At 35.8% G+C, this 16,293-nt stretch overlaps 1 protein-coding gene across 5 annotated transcripts in view; it reads right to left on the bottom strand.

Annotated features, from left to right (window-relative positions):
• Positions 1–379: 379 nt before the first annotated feature.
• LOC129913491 (rho GTPase-activating protein 100F) overlaps positions 380–16,293 on the bottom strand; it is a 96,165-nt gene continuing 80,251 nt past the window's right edge. For 2 of the 5 annotated variants that reach the window (XM_055992201.1, XM_055992203.1), the window contains 11 exons: positions 10,915–11,154; positions 10,721–10,843; positions 10,517–10,654; positions 10,185–10,458; positions 9,089–10,113; positions 7,925–9,032; positions 7,788–7,867; positions 7,451–7,721; positions 6,879–7,102; positions 3,027–3,150; positions 380–2,963 (listed from right to left, as the gene is read on the bottom strand). In XM_055992201.1, coding sequence (XP_055848176.1) covers positions 1,282–2,963; positions 3,027–3,150; positions 6,879–7,102; positions 7,451–7,721; positions 7,788–7,867; positions 7,925–9,032; positions 9,089–10,113; positions 10,185–10,458; positions 10,517–10,654; positions 10,721–10,843; positions 10,915–11,154 — 5,289 coding nt within the window. In that variant the 3' untranslated portion in view covers positions 380–1,281. Of the gene's footprint in view, positions 2,964–3,026; positions 3,151–6,878; positions 7,107–7,450; positions 7,722–7,787; positions 7,868–7,924; positions 9,033–9,088; positions 10,114–10,184; positions 10,459–10,516; positions 10,655–10,720; positions 10,844–10,914; positions 11,155–16,293 lie in introns of all 5 variants that reach the window. The other 3 variants (XM_055992202.1, XM_055992204.1, XM_055992205.1) reach the window with 3 other exon arrangements.

Here is a 16,293-nt window from a genome sequence, read left to right as displayed (position 1 = left end):
ACTTAGCAAAGATCTGGACCAAACCTTAGCTCGGGTGTATGAATCACAATAAAGCCGACTATAAGGACAATTTCAGGATTCCAGGCGAGGTCAAAGGTTAAATGTAAAGATTATTCTATGAATAAAATCAGATAGTTTTCTTAAAGATGCCTCAAAGTTCAGAATATCCCAAAAAGATGGCGCTATGGCTACCATTGAACAATTTTTTTTTTTTTTTGTGAAAATTTGCAAACGGATGCTCACCATCTCTCAGCAAGGGGCCAAAATTAAAATTGCTTGGGAAAGAATAAGAATGACATGTTAGTTAAAATCGCTAAGACTCGTTTTTTTAATTTTCGATTTTGTTGTTGTTTTGTTCCAAAAACCGATGACATTTTTTTTAATTTTATGTCGTCTTTAAAAACCACTGCGATAACAGTGGGAATCCGAAAAATTTCAAAATTTCCATTAAGACGAAATTGTGATTCATGCAGATATTAGAATTATTTATATTTCCCTGATTTGCTAGCATTTGATAGAGTAGAACTGGAGGAAACTGATGCTTGTCAAATCCCACATAACATACATAAAAAATCTCAAGATGTAAGATCTGTTTCACTGCAATCATTTTTGCAATTTATTTAATTTCTTACCGAGAATGCAGAGGGATTATAATTAAAAATTGTCCGGTCACTCTGGTGTATACGTACTTTTTTTTTTAGAAAATAGCTTTTTGGTTTAAAAAACATGTGGATTTTTAAACATTAATGCAAGCTTGGCGAAGAAAGATTATTTTAAATCTATGAACAAATTTAAGCACAAGTTCTCCTAAAAAAGATTGGAATTTAAAGATTCAGTGGTGTAAGAAGAACTTTACATGCTCAAAGAATATATTCTTTTTCATTTCAAGATTTGCAGTCTTCAATGCTGAAAACCTCCCAGTTAAGCCTTGAATCTAATAGACCCCACTAAAAAATCCACAACACCTGTCAGAAAAATTTTATGTCGTTTGCTATGTAAGTGTTTTAAATTCTGTTCGAGTAGACAACCTTTTTAGTTAAAAATGTCATTTAGAATATTTTTATGTATAGAAAAAACATGAAAACTATTGTTGTTTTTTTTTTTTGGAAAATGCGTTTATAAATTACAAATGACTTGTTTTAATGTGGTTTTCCATTTTTTTTGTTTAACTATCTTTTAAGTACCTACCCTATTTTTTTTTTCTGTTTTGTTTGTTAAATATGAAATATAAATTTAAATAACTGTAAAATCTCCCTGCTGTTTTACTATTTTTTTCTTGTTTTACTTTAAATCATCATATTCATCGCCATTTTTTGAATCCGAATGAAAATTACTCAACATAATCGATGATCGATCATTGTTCGATGCATGTGAATGATGGCTAACTGAAGTCGAACTCGAACTTGATGCTGTTGTTGTCGCTGACGGAGCTGGGTCGAATGCCTCCAAAAATGGATTTGTCGACGAATACTGTACTCTGTATGAACCTAACGTATGATAATTACCCGAGCTGCCACCGTTGCCAGTGGCTGCTGCCGAGGAACTACCAAACGCACGTGTGTTACTAGGATTTGTGTAGAAGTCATAGCTACTGGCGGAGCCAGCCATTGAACTGACTCCACTGCTACTGGCTGTTGTGCCAATTGAATCGGATAAATAGGATGATGTTGTCGAGGATAACATCGCTGCCGTGCTGCTGCTGTTACTGCCATTGCCACTGCCTCCTCCATTGCCACCGCCGCCATTTGAGCCAGGAGTGTGCTTTGGCAGAGTGCCATAGAGCAAGGCATTGCTGCCATTGCTGGAGAACACGTTACTGCTCGAGTAACTTGGTATGCCTGAAGCACTTGACGAAACTTGCTGCTGATACTGATTGCGGTCTGGGCTTGCTGTGTATTGTTGCTGCTGCTGCTGCTTACTAACTAGGTTACTAGAATAATTATTACTTGACGTCTTCGGCGGCGTATCAGAGGTTTGGTATAAATAACTGCGACCTAGGCTGGTCGATGATGACGTGGATGAGGCTGTGCCAGATCCTGACGATGAGAGATTGTTTAGAGCGCTGCTGGTGGGCTTAGACGGCGAGGACGCCTTGCTGTAGGTCGACGACGATGATGGTGAGACCGAATCTGAGGCTGAAGTGTAGCCATATTTGGTTCCACTGTAAGATGTCAAACCTGAGGCCGAAGATGGCGACGAGGGTGAATGATATTTGCTGGCTAAGCCTGTGGAGTCGTCACCGCCAGAGGTCGTCTTCAGACTTGAGCTTAATTGATAGGAACCACGGGTCGAGTAAAAGCCACTCGAATCCGTTTTGTCGCCCGTCGAAGTTTTGTCCTGGCTGGGAACTGTCGAGGATCCAGATGGTGGAGAGGGAGTAGTTGGAGATTTGATTGGAGTGAAGGTCACTCGGGGCTCTCGCTTTAGATATTTTGACATGAGCTGAGTTGTTGTCATGGCTTGAGATTGTGCCAGGAGGGCGTTTGTCGATGCCGAGGATTTGTACGATATCAGATCGTCGGAATCGTCAGACGAGGTGGTGGCTCCTGAGGTTGTTGAGCCAGCACCGACAACAGTTGTAGCTGAAGACGATGAAGATGAGGTGGCAGATGACTTGTGGCGAGCTGACGAGAGTGCAGATGATGGTGTGTAGGATGTTTCCAAAGCAGAAGAAGAAGTAGAAGAGGAATAAGAAGTTGGTGCGTTGTTGGTGGTAGCTGCGGTGCTGCTCGTGGTGCTGTATGAGGTTGATTTTGGTCCATGGATACCATTGTTGCCAACGTTGCTTTTCGTTTTATCAATATTGCTTTCTTTAGTTGATGTTGTTTGTGGTGTTGTTGTTGTTGTTGCTGTTAGAGTTTTTTGTGATTCATTTTTGGATATTGAGTATGAGCTTGGAGATTCGTATATTTTTACATGTTTAACTGATGCTGGTGATGCACCACGTTTTATTGTATCAGTTCCTATAGAAAAACAAATTTTAATCATAAAAGTTTGAGGATTCTTTATTTTCTGGGAAATATTACCTGATCCCGAACCCGATCCTGAACCTGTCGATGCTGAACTACTGCCTGGGGAGGGTGTGCCTGGAAGTGGCAGTTGCGATTGGTCTTGAATTGCTGAGCCCGCTGAGACCGCCAATTGATGGGGCTGTAAAATTATTTTTTGAAAAAAAAAAAATTGACGATAAATTGTTTGAATATTATCAAGTGTAAAGTGCATCACATAACTTATAGTATATAATTTTCAAAATTACAGCGCAAAAATACCAATTTCGTTTTAAATGGGCTACCCACAAGGATATTTTTTTTTTAAAGACTATAAAGGTGCAATACGTATAAATACTAGGTGCAGAAAACAATAAAATAATAATTTACAATGAAAATGTTACAGTTTCTTTGATACTTAGCTTTTGTTTTTTTTTTTGGGGAACTACATAAAGAAAATAAGAATCACACATGGTTATAAATTGTTTCTGCAACAGACCAAATTATTTACTCTAAGGATGTTGGTTTAATACTTTAACGAATGAAGGAAAACAGTATATATTAGGAGAGTCAGTAGTAAGTCAATGAGTAGAATTAATTCTATGTGGACTACAGGTCTATGTTCTAATTTTCTGACTATTTCAAACAAAAACATTTTTTTTTAATTCCCACCGTATTTTACAAAAAAAATCTTTCCAGCATTTCTTATCTGAGGAATTGTCTGGCGTTTTTTTTTTTAATGCAAATATTTGTTCCCTATAACAGTTTGTGGTAACTTAAGAATTTTTAACAAATTATAAATCTTATAAAAACCAACCTGAATTCCACTTATTTTATTATAAATAATATTAATAATATTTGTTAGATAATTTTTTTTTTTCAAAATTGCTATATTTGAGGACCTATTTTTCAAAAAGGTTTTATTGAAGTAAATTGATTTTACAGAAGACAAGAATAAAATTCGGTTTTTTTTTTCTTTAAATGGATAGGTATATTAGAAGTATTGTAGGTGTTATCGGTGCGTTTAATTATTTTTTCTTTTTTTAAGTTTGAATTCAACTTATGAGTACATTTTTTTAACGTCTAAGTGATGCAAGGTCCTTTGCTTCCATTGAATTTATAAAAATTAAAACTAAATAAAAAACAAAAAAGTTTTTAACAAAAATCTTAATTTAAATTTTGGGATAAATTGAAGCCAAAATGTAAATTGCAAAAGTTACATTTAAAAAAAATGTAACTCTTTTGAGCTCAAATTCATATAAGATTTTTATACAAAATTGTATATAAAAAGTTTTAAAAATCTTGGAAACTTGAATTCTAAATGGAAGTTCGAGGGGCTCCATCGTGGATTTTATTCTTAGACTATTTACATTAACGAAACAAAAAAAAAAATTCAATAGAAACGTTTCCAATGATGTATTACTGGTCAATGATGTATTACTGGACGCCTATGGTCTTATGGAGTACAGAATTTGGAAAATCAATTTCTCGACGGTAGCTTTCTTTTGGTCCCCAATTTTTCAAAACCATATATTAAAACTGTGTGTGGTCAAAAGTATTGATCATTTAAAAATTTAAATGGTAAAGTGAAAATATAAAAATTTACGATGAAACTTAGAAACAATATTATTCGAATCTTTCGTTTCAATTTTTTTTATTTCAGTTTCAGTTTTTGCCACTTTTTTAATTTTATTTAAATATAAATAAATAAAATAAATAAATATAAATATATAAATATTTTTAAAGGCTCCAAGGATATTGAGTGTTTTTTTTACGGTTCTTTATAAAAAAAGTCATATGTGTTAATTTTGGTTTAAATTTACTTTAGCGGTTAATTGCTTTCGAAGAATAAATTTTTGTGTTTTCACCACTATTTGTAATTTTTGTTTTTGTATTCTGAAAGGTTCTGAAAGGGTACAAAACTTGAATAATATGGAAAAATTACCTCATAAAAAAGTCGGATTTCTTAAGAAAAAAAATTTATCTCGGTTATTTATGGAATTTTCCCAACAATGTTGTACCATTTTGAAAAGAGAATTGAACACACCAACTTTTAAGACAACTTGCCGAAACATCGTAGTGCATTTTTTTTACACTACGGCTCATTGAATTAGAGTCATGTAAAATTTTTTAGTACTAAGTTGGGTAAAAAAGTAATATTTTCTTTAAAACTGATAACAAAAGAAAAAAGTGAGAAAAATTAAGATTTGTAGTCACGGCACATGAAAAACCGTCACAGGGTGACCATTTTTTCGACTTTTTTTCAAATGCCCATAACTCCCAAAATATATGGCTGCGATTTTTTTTATTATTTTTCTGATAACTGTCACCACCTACCCTATCTACCGTTTTCGTTTCGACGTAAACTTTTGGGACACCCTGTATGTATGTATATATAAATTTTCTAACATTTTTCAAAAAAAAAGTTAGTATGCCATTTAAAAAAAAATATTATTCAACACATAAAAACGAAGATTCGATTTATGTAATTCAAAAACCAAAAAAAAAACGGTTCTATGGCAATCAGGAAAAAATATTTTTTTTTTTTCAAAAGTTGTGTCTTATTTGTAACATTACACAAAAATATTTTTATCAAAATCCTTAGATCCGTTTTTTAAAAAAAAATTTCTATTTCCAATCACCCAAAACTGTTAACTACCAAGTTTAAAGAAAATCGTTCCAGTATCTAGTTTAGGCTGTAGCTCGAGGTACTTACAGACAGACACAATTGCCAGACCCACTTTTTTAGCATTTTCAATCTTCGTAATGTCATGTCTGATTGTTATCTCGAGACCGATTTTTTTTTAAATCCTAAACTTGCCCTATAGTACCTATGTATATCGGAAGTAAAATGTATGTATGTCCCTTAGCCTTAAAATTTTGGAATGAATAAAGTTATAGAAAAAAAAGTATGTACAATGTACATTGTACAATGTACAATGTACAATGTACATACATGTTTTGCAGCAGACCACTTAATAAAAAAATGTAAAAATATTATATTGTTTCTTCTTTTTGTCTACCACACTTCAGGATTTTCCTACCTATTTTGTGTATTCTTTAGAAAACTTTAGGTTTTGTTCCATTTTTCTTTAAAATTATTTAATTTATTGTACCATATTTCCAAGTTCACTCCTTAAAGTGATTGGATTGACCCTATTCTCAAATTGTAATAACAGTTCCCAACTAGGATTCGATCCTATTCGATAAGATTAACATATTTTTTAAACAACATTAAAAACAATAAAAATGTAAACGATACAATATAAAACATGTAAATATGGACAAATGAGTTTGTACTTATGATCAATGTGAAGGTTTATTTGTTTTTTTATTTAATGATTTTGTGTTCTGTTTTGTGTGTGATGTCAAATGTTTTTGTTATATAAGCTTTAACAATGTCAAATACCTACTTTGTGTTGTATAATTTTTGTCTGAAATTTAGTAAAATAAAATTAAAAACAAAATTTGTATAAAAATAAAAAAAACATGAATATGGTAACACCAATATTTGTTAGTATAGGTAATCTGATTTGTATACGTTCTTAGCAGTATTTACAATGTTTAAGTGCGAGGCAACCAGTAGTGGGTCTTTCTCATCATGCATCAGTTCAGGAAAACACACACAAAACCAAAAACATTTTGTTTAATTTTTTTTTTCAAATAAATTTTGTATCCAAATATAAAAAAAGCACAACAGGTCACACTGTTTTTTGTTAAAAATTTTGTACAAAAAAACCGTTTACACAGAAATTTTTACAAGTTTCATAAAAAAGAGTTACTACATTAAAAAAAAAAAAACGAAGTACGCATTTTTTATAAACGATACGATTTGATTAAGTTTTTTTTTTTTTTTTGTTAATTTATTGATTGATTCGTTGGAGAGTTTACCTGTTGCACCGCTTGTTGCAAGGCTCGAGGCGATTGAGCTAACTGACCCACTACTGATTGATACAGATGAGTGCTGGCTGTGGCTGAGAGATGATGTTGGCCTTGGGATAGTATGTTGGTTACCGAAATGGATGGCCGAAGACTGGCCTGCTGTAGCTGGTGTTTGTCCGCTTGCAACACATTGACTTTGCTTCCACGCTGCCCTGTTGACTCGCCGCGCCGACCTGTCTACATAGGACTCTGTATTAATCATATAGACGCAAGAATGTTGATGAAAAAATGAAATAAAAATAAAAAAAAAAAAAACGCAAAATTAAATCAAAACGGAACCGGAAAAAAATTTGAGACCTCCATTTTTTTTTTTTTTTTTTGAAAAACACAAAAAAAACCAAAAAAAAAAGTGATAGAGGATAGGAGCATCTTTATGACAGAGCGAGACACAAAAAAAAAAGTTGCCTCGAAAGATTTTTTTTTTTAAGAAACCACACCATCAGAGTTAGGTAGCACTTTAAGACTTTAATAGAATACACCATGTAGAAGATAAACTATATAACGGTTGTTAATTACGTTACCTGAGGATGGACCGACTATAGCCGAGACTCCCACAGCCGACAGGGAACCCATTCCACTGCCACCGATTTGCGGTTGAGGCCAGATCTGTAGGAGATACTTCAGAACGGCTATGGGCTGAGCATGATCAATATCGGAGCCTGGAGGGGCACTAGACGAGTGAAGCATTAGAGGAGGACCCATAACGGTGGCGAGGGCTTGAGCTGACATCTTGTTGCGCTCCGAAGCTGACACCACTAATGACAAATGGTCCAGCAGGAACACAAGGGTGGCCTTGAGAGAAAAAACAAAAGCTCAAATGTGACTTCTTGATTTTAAGGTCTCAAAAAGATAACTTACCCGATTGGCCCGTGGTAGACAATCCAGGATACTAAGCATTAATTTCGCATTTCCTTCAGGATCATCAGGCAGGCAGACAGCTAAAAGTCAGTTTAAGTTTAGGAAATGTACCATTTTTGACAATCTTGAGGTCTTACCTAAAGCATCAACAGTCATTTGGAATAGACACCTGGTGAACAGTGGTTCCGGAAGCTCTCTTAGGTAGTCTTTCAAGACACCAGTTATGACATTGATGTCAGGAACATGTTCCGGACTTAATTCGACTGCTCTACTGTTCCTTTCGAATGCTTCACGCAGAAGCCTCTTTTTCGTAGCTGATCCGCACAGCCTGTACAATCCGATGATATCCAAACCACGTCGTTCCACTTCTTCCACACAACGGCGCAAGACTATTGGAACTGGTGCACTTCCAGGAGCTCCCTTTGACTCCCGACTTACAACAGTTTCCAAATCAGCTCCGAATAGCTGTGGATAGCCAGCCCGAAGACTTGGTAAGCCCCTACGCTTGTACAGAGTAATAGGGTCTGTATGCCTCAGACGAATATAAATCGTTCCACGGGGTTCAACTTTCAGAGCCAACTGATGCAATGGAGACTGTCGCAGGAGAGATGCCAAAGAAATAGCACCACGATAACAAAGTTTATGCCTGTGTTGGGGATCCCACGAATAGACGAGCACATCCAATTGCTTATTGCACACCAAGTCCAATTCAAAGGACTCATCCCAATCGAACTGAAGATCGCCAGATCGGACGACCGTTCTAGCTTTATGCACACGATCACACTCCAGAACACAATACAGATCACGACTCTGTGCTTGTGGAGCTCCAGGTTGGTTGATTTCTGGGGCAGTTCGCAAACCACGTCCAGCGAGAAGATGGATCCAAAGCATACCCGATACACCGCCCACATCCATGATGGGCTTGTCGAGTTTGTATTTTGCAAACTCGGCTGGATTTATATCGATCTGTCGGTGTGATCGGGGCAGTGTTGCGCTTGGAGTTGGAGCTGGACTCTGATGGCCACCCCCACTTAGGATACTTCCGCTTGGACTGGCGGGGCCTGTCGAAAGTTCTAGCAGTTGTCTCATGCGTCGAATGCTTGGCGATCGAATTGACGAGGGTCCGCCAATGTGTTGCGAGGACATCGATCTAACCGGCAAGGAAGATATGGGTCGGGGCATTCCAAGATGGCGATCCAAAGTTCCGGTCAGGACACCCGTTCGACTGCTATAGATACTCTCCGTCTAAATGGGCAAAAAAGAGTTAAAAAATATCTGAAAACCCCCCAAAATGAACTTACATTTTTCAAAGCATCATGGATATTTTCTGCACTGCAGGAGAACCTATGACTTCGTGGTTGGCTAAGCAAGTCTCTGGTAAGGCGCATCTGTTCCGCAATCGCCGAACTGCTTGGAGCACGTCTCAACCAAGCCCTATATTCATCCGAAGTGAATATCGATGGACTTGCTGTAATCCTACTTCGTAGATCCCTTTCTCGCATATCCCGACGACCAGTGAATTCCGGGGCAGAAAGATTACCATCGGCATCGTCCATTATTCTATCACTGATACGCGGTCTTATACCACTCATACGAACTCCGGGACGTTCCCTGGGCAGTGAATTGAATTTGGCCAAATCTGGAGCAACATTACCACCCAGTATGCCAGTTGTAGTGCCACGTGGTATACTTCCAATAGCTGGCCGATTGTAGTAGTAGTAGCTAGGCCTCTGACCGATCGTTGCCTCTGTATCACTAGAGTAGTCGATAGATGGTCTTGATCTGCGAGTAAGCGACTGCGAGGCAGCACTGGGTGGTACACCGTATTTGGAGCTTCGTGACTGCGGTTCATAACGTCCATAGCGACCTAGGGTACCACCAGCTGATGTAAGTGCACCTGGCTTAAGACTAGATCTAAGCAAGGAATGCCTACCCAATGAGGATGAATAATCCGAGTACTCGACCCGCGGCAGATGTTGATCCGACCCACTGCGTGGAAAACGGGCATGCTGTTGAGCTAGGGTGACTCCGGCTCCGGCTGACATGCGGCGTGAGGGACCTGGATAGAAGGAGTGTACCTTTTCAGCGAGGCTTTCTAAAGTGCCAGCATTTTGATAGTAGGCTGATGATGGGGCAAATGAATGAGACTTGGGTTGTTCGGTGATGACTGACGGTGGTGGTGGGGGCTTATAGCCCCAACTGGGTGGTTCTTGCATAACATTTGCCCGTGTGTTGTAGTATAAGTCCAGTTGTTCACTTTGAGGACTGTAATTATTCAAACCCAAGCCGAGTCTTGAACGTGACTCTGTCATTTCTCTGCCATCACCTTTATGACAGAAAGAGGAGAAAGGGAAAGAAAAAATTAGGATTGAAATTTTTTGAATTAGTTTAAAATACCTGTACGTCTTTCACGTGATGACCGGGAGCGTGGCATGCGATCCGCATCATCTAAGTCTTCGTCTCTGAGGTCGCGTTTAATGACAACAACTGGCGGTGGCTTTTGTTCGGGTCGGGAGAGGGTTGGTGGGCCAGGTGAACTGGTACCACGAGCACCACGTCGTTGTCGAATGGCCAGCACCAAACGTCGTGGAATGGACATGATAATAACAACATCATCCAGGGACATGTGCGTCACATCAACTAAATTTACTGCTAATATTTCATCACCCACCTTAAGACCGAAAACTGTTATATTAGTGAATTTTTTCGAAAAATTTTGAGTGACCTACCCTGAGACATCCACTATTATAAACGGCTGATTCCAATGCTATTCGAGATATAAAAACACCATCAGTTCGATCAGCGCCATTTCCTTCACGTATATAAAGACCTAGAGTTTGGCCAGGTCTTTTAACTATTTCTACCAGCTTAAAATAAAAAATATTGACCACTGTTGTAGAGAAAGGTGTTATTATATCGTTTTGATGATTTACCTGAACCGTATGTCTCGCATCACCCTTTGCCATAAGTTTATGAGCAGCTTCGACGGCATGCTTGCCACCGATACTACGGGGTTCTAAAATTCTAACTATCATCTCACCACGCCTCTCAACGGCCTTAAAAAATATTAAGAATAAAAGAAAGATTTTAATACATTTCATCATAATTTTGGGAGGTTTTTGATTACTTCCAATGCTGCAGCTGTATTTGGATCATGATCATTCTCAACCGCTTCTATCTGCCGGAATATTTCCGAACTAATTCCTGACACCTTGCGGAAGTCACCTTGTAATAGAACGGGCTCTTTGACACCTTGCTGTCGCGGTTGTTGTTGTCCTCCCATTTGTTGCATTTGATTTGATGGCAACGGCCCAGGTGGAGCTCGGCCCGGGCTAGCTGTAACATCAGGAACTGATCTTCCATTTTCCTACAAAAAAAAAAAAAATAAGAAAAAATATTCTATTAGTAAACTGAACATCGTGGAATTTATAAAGTATTTGAAAATGTAATACAGTCTGTAGAGTTTTTGAGCTAATACATAACAAAATGGTTGATTAATATAGAAGCAATAGCTTGACCGTAAATGCATAGTTTTTTATTCAGGCATAAGACTATAAAGTTAGTTCAAGTTTATTCCCTTACACAGTTCCTTAATTTTTCTAAACGGTTAAAAATTATTGACTTTTCACAACATGATGTTCATGGTCAAAACAAATAATGGGGCACAGATCCTTCAGTAACCCTTGATCACTTTAAAGAATCCGTTTAAAGAGAAAAACATCAGTGGCAAACATGTTTTCAACTTTCTACGAAATAGTATTTTAAAATGTTACTACACTCCCTAGTTTTCAGTATTCAAGGAAAAAAGTAAAGTATAACAGAAGTTATGAGGTTTGTGTCGAAATTCCGTGACGAAAAGTTATGAAATTTTGGATAATATTCAGGAGAAATGAAAACTGCCTTCATTGTATTCAAAATGAAGGGGAGAATAAGCTTTTTAACAGAATTATCTTTTTCAAGACAGTATATAATTATACTGTTAAAAATGTTGTAAAAAGTTTTTACAAACATTTGGGTTACATATGAGGTAACACCATGATTTTATTAAAATTTAACACTTTGAATGTAATAAATTTCTAAATCTATTTCAAAATTTATTGAAATTTGATTATGTTTGTATTAAAAATATCTGGTAAATATTAAAATTTAATTTATTATAATGATATTTCTTGCATTTTCTTTTTTATTATTTAAGGTTTTTTGACGTGATAACGTCTTATAAATCGATGAACCATGGCAGCCACCACAAAAAAGTGACGCCATTTTCTTCCGTTCCACTCTCGCACTTTTGCAGTGCTGCAAAAATTTCAATTAAAAATTAAAAATAAACTATTAGAGATACAAAAATCTTCTATAGCTTATTTTAAAGATAATAACCTAAAGCTTAATCCAAATGAAGGATTTTTAAAAATTGTGTCATTTAATAGGGTAAACAGGGGTTAAACGGAAAGATGAAATTTGGGCTAAAATCTAAACGCAAAGCTGTAGAGAGTTGTTCTTTTGTGCTATAGATAGATGAGACTAATTTAAGAATAACTACTGCATTTAAGAAAAAATTCTAAAAAATTTTGAAACTAAGCTATTTTTTTTGAAAGTTCTAAAGGTACCAGGTAAAAGATGAGGGAATAAAAATTAGGCTTCTAATACAAATTTTTTTCCAACACTATGCGTTTCGAAATATGAATTTTTGAAAAACACCTTGTTTTTTAGGGGTATTTTTGGGTAGTTTTTGGTTTTTAGTTTTTTTTGGAGCGTTCAAAAACTTATAGGACATGTAGGTTTTGGCTTTATGCATACATGTGCAAAAAATTGGAATCGTTTAGTGAGTTTTGACTCTGAATAACGGAAGAAACAAGTTTTTAAAAAACACGTTTTTTGACCGTTTTTAACCGATTTTCATCGATTTTATTTTTATCTTTTTTTCTTTAATAGATACAGGAATAAAGTTTATGGAGTAATGATAGACCATGACCACGACTAAATGTGTGCGAAGTTTCAATAATTTTCGTAAACATAATTTTGAGATAACGGTAAAATAAAATTTTAGAATTCAACAGGTTATAACTTTTGACCAGGAGCAGATAGAAATTTTATTTCACGTTTATGAGCATTCTGATACAATTACCTTTCATTTGATATATCACACATAACGGTAGACTAACTACAAGCTACACAATGTTAAATCAAGAAACTTGCGAAAAACCTTAAAACACTCTATGTTGCCAGCCGAACAGCCACCAGTGTGGAAAGTACCGTAATCTCAGTCTGGAAATTCGACATGGTTGACTTTAAACAATCCTAACTTCTCTTGTAGGCATTTTTGAAATGAGATTGATACGTCATATGAAAGGTGAAATAATAAGCTTTCACATGCTATAAAATTTTCTATAGGTTGTAACATAAGCTGTTTTGTTCCTTGAAATGTCTGCAAAATTGTATATTTAAGTCAAAGTAAGCTACTTTTTCAAATGTAACGGTCGTCCCAAGAAAAAATATAGATATGAAAATTAAGGGCATAACAAGCCTGTATTCTGAAAAAAAAAAATTGCAAGTCTAGCGGCAACAGTTTAAAAGTAATCACAAAAAAAGTAAAAGACAAATCTAGTCCACAAATTTCATTTGCTTATACTGAAAAATGATAAAAATTGACTTAAGCCCTTTTAACTTATTGGCACAGAGATAATGCCTGTTACCTTCAATGAGATCTGACTTTGTTTTCTTTTATTCTACCAAATTTACTGCTATTCCTAAAATAAATACTTACAAATGAAAATATCCTTATATGAAAACAAAACAAACAAAAATAACTATTTCTCTTTTCAAATATTGAATCCTCCAATAATACAATTCCATTACAAAACTATGCAAAAAAAAACAAAACCAAAGAAAACTCAATCAAAAATATCAATTTCATCTTTTCTTCTTGTCAATTTGTCAAACTCCATCCTGCTACAAAAGACATTCTTAGTTATTAAGAAATTTAATATCTAACATCAGCAATCTCTTTACTCTAAAAAAAAAAAAATAACAGACTTGGAACAACATTTCAATTTACAAAACAATAGTTTCGTGTCCTTTGTTCGGTGTTTTGCACAAAATCAAATACTGAAACTGAGTCATCATCATAATATCATTTCCCTGATGTCCACATGCATTCTCCATTAAGGGGTTTGAAACTTTACTTAAAAGAGGACATCTCTCTCAAAAGTTTATTTTCATTAAATGACCTATCTTTTCACCCCCCCAGAAGAAAGAAAGATGTGTTATAAGTTTGTTCAAAAGGGTAATACACCAACGACAACGACACGACAATGTCTACCGCCTACCGAAATCAGAACAACCAAACTCCATCCAAGTCACATCGCATCGCAATAGAAAAGATGGCTGATATGATGACTCTATGGTCGCAGCAGGAGCACAAATAGAAGCATAAGCATCAGCAAACAAACTTCCTCAAACGATGAAACTTGGCACACATTTAGCCTTAATACACTCTCTGGGAAAGGCGAGGATTTGCATATAGAAAAGCCAATCCAGGCCCTAACCTAACCTATCACAAACATATACCTACACCACACACACAGAACTTCAAGTGTTTGTCTTTCTGGCGATGCCTTTTTCGAGTGTAATTCTGGGTGCTGCTGCTAAATCTGCGTTGGGAAACATTCCTTTTTCAACCACATTGCGCTGCCACTTCTTCTAATACACCAATACCAGTACCCTACGCTCCAGCCAGCTATTAGATTGAAATAACTTTTCGGAATTCAAAGTTTAAACTTTGCTGCGGTCTTTTGCAAATTATTTCTTATCTCCCTTGCTGACGGCTAAATGTTCAAGTGGAGCACCAGAAGAACGAAAATAAGCAAAATGGTACTGGAGCTCGCCTTTTTGTGCGCTCCTTTATACTCCCTTACTCCTTATTATATTAATGCTTTTGAATTTCTCGTCGAATGCATTCAACATTTCTGAAGGGAACACAACATATTTAGAGAGGGATAGAGACTTGGAAAACGAAACTTTTGTCGCTAATGGGTTTTCTTCATCTTAAACAGCAGAAGCAGCTGAAGAAGAAGAAGCAGTTTCTTCATCAGTACAATCCTTCTTTTGATAAGTTTTGTTTATTTTTTCTATTTTTGCTGCCGAATACACATACTTTTTCAAATGTTTTGTGTTGTTTTGTTGTCCTTGGGACGACACGACGCGACGGGAACGTAGCGGGACCTGACATATGGAACCTTCAACTGCATACATACCTACAACTAGACACAGTTATCAGAAAGGAATATAATGTCTGGTGACGAAGTGGCAACAAAAAGTTTCAACTGTGCACTTTGGTTTACACAAGGATTTTGTTGGCGAAAGGAAGAGAGCAAGATAATAGAATAGAAAGTCCCAACTATACGATAACCTATCACACTCGTTCTTTGGGGACACAAACACAAAACGATTAAGTTTACACAGCAGCAAAAGTAGCATCGGTGGTAACAGCGTTTTGGGGATTTCAAATGAAATGATGCTGCCTGAAGCTGCCTCAAGCCTCAACCAAACATATACATACAAAAGATGCCAATGCCGATTTAGCTTTGATCCAAGTTAAGTGGTTAAAGCGGTTTCCTTTAAGAATTTTCGTCGCAAGACCGGATTGATGTTTCCTTCAGCCAGAAGCGATCTAAGAAAGGAGAGAATTGCAATTGCAATTGACAGTCTTTGGGTTTTTGAGAGAAATCAGGTCAAATACTTTTGAGAGTTTATCTTTTTTTCTAACTAATTCCATGGGAATGAAGAAAATTATATTTGACATCTTTGACTTTGTTACATTGGGAGTTGAGATTGGAAAGGTTGGATTTTTTCAAAGCAATCTTTTTTAATTGAGGATAAAATTGATAGTTACACTATAGGAACTAAGGTATGTAACTTTCATCAATAACCAATAAAGTTAAAATTAAGTTTGTATAATGTGTTTAGATCCCAAGAGAGCAATGTAGGTACATCCTTAGCATATAATAGCTTTCAACTATGCAACGTAACGAGCATAGGAAAAGCATTATGACTCATGTCATAATATACGTGATTGCGTGATTTATGAAACATTTACTAGTTTATCATGATTCCTCCCCGTGGAGAATTTTGGTCTTAGAGTAGAGTAGTTTCACGTGAAATGCAATGTGTGAGTAATAGGAATTGCATTAAATTGGATTACAGAATAATTATTAGTCATAGAATTGGTTCAACTTTATAGGTATTTACATTGTAATGAAAATTATTCGTATACTTTTTTGTTTATTTGTATTTTAAGTTACTTTCATTTGTATGTTATGTTAATTGTGTTAGATATTAAATTTTTTAATAACTAAGAATGTAGCATGAAAAAGTTTGACAAATAGACAAGAAGAAAAGAGAAATTGATATTTTTGGTTTTTTTGAAGTGAAAACTTCTTTAGTATCGTAATGATTTGAAACAAGATGAAACGAAAACGTGACACGAACATTCAACTTGTTATAACTT

This window comes from Episyrphus balteatus, chromosome 3 (genome assembly GCF_945859705.1).
Source record: "Episyrphus balteatus chromosome 3, idEpiBalt1.1, whole genome shotgun sequence".
Classification (NCBI taxonomy): Eukaryota; Metazoa; Arthropoda; class Insecta; order Diptera; family Syrphidae; genus Episyrphus; species Episyrphus balteatus.
The sequence above is the reverse complement of the archived record's forward strand: the minus strand, read 5'-3'. Positions and strand labels throughout refer to the sequence as shown.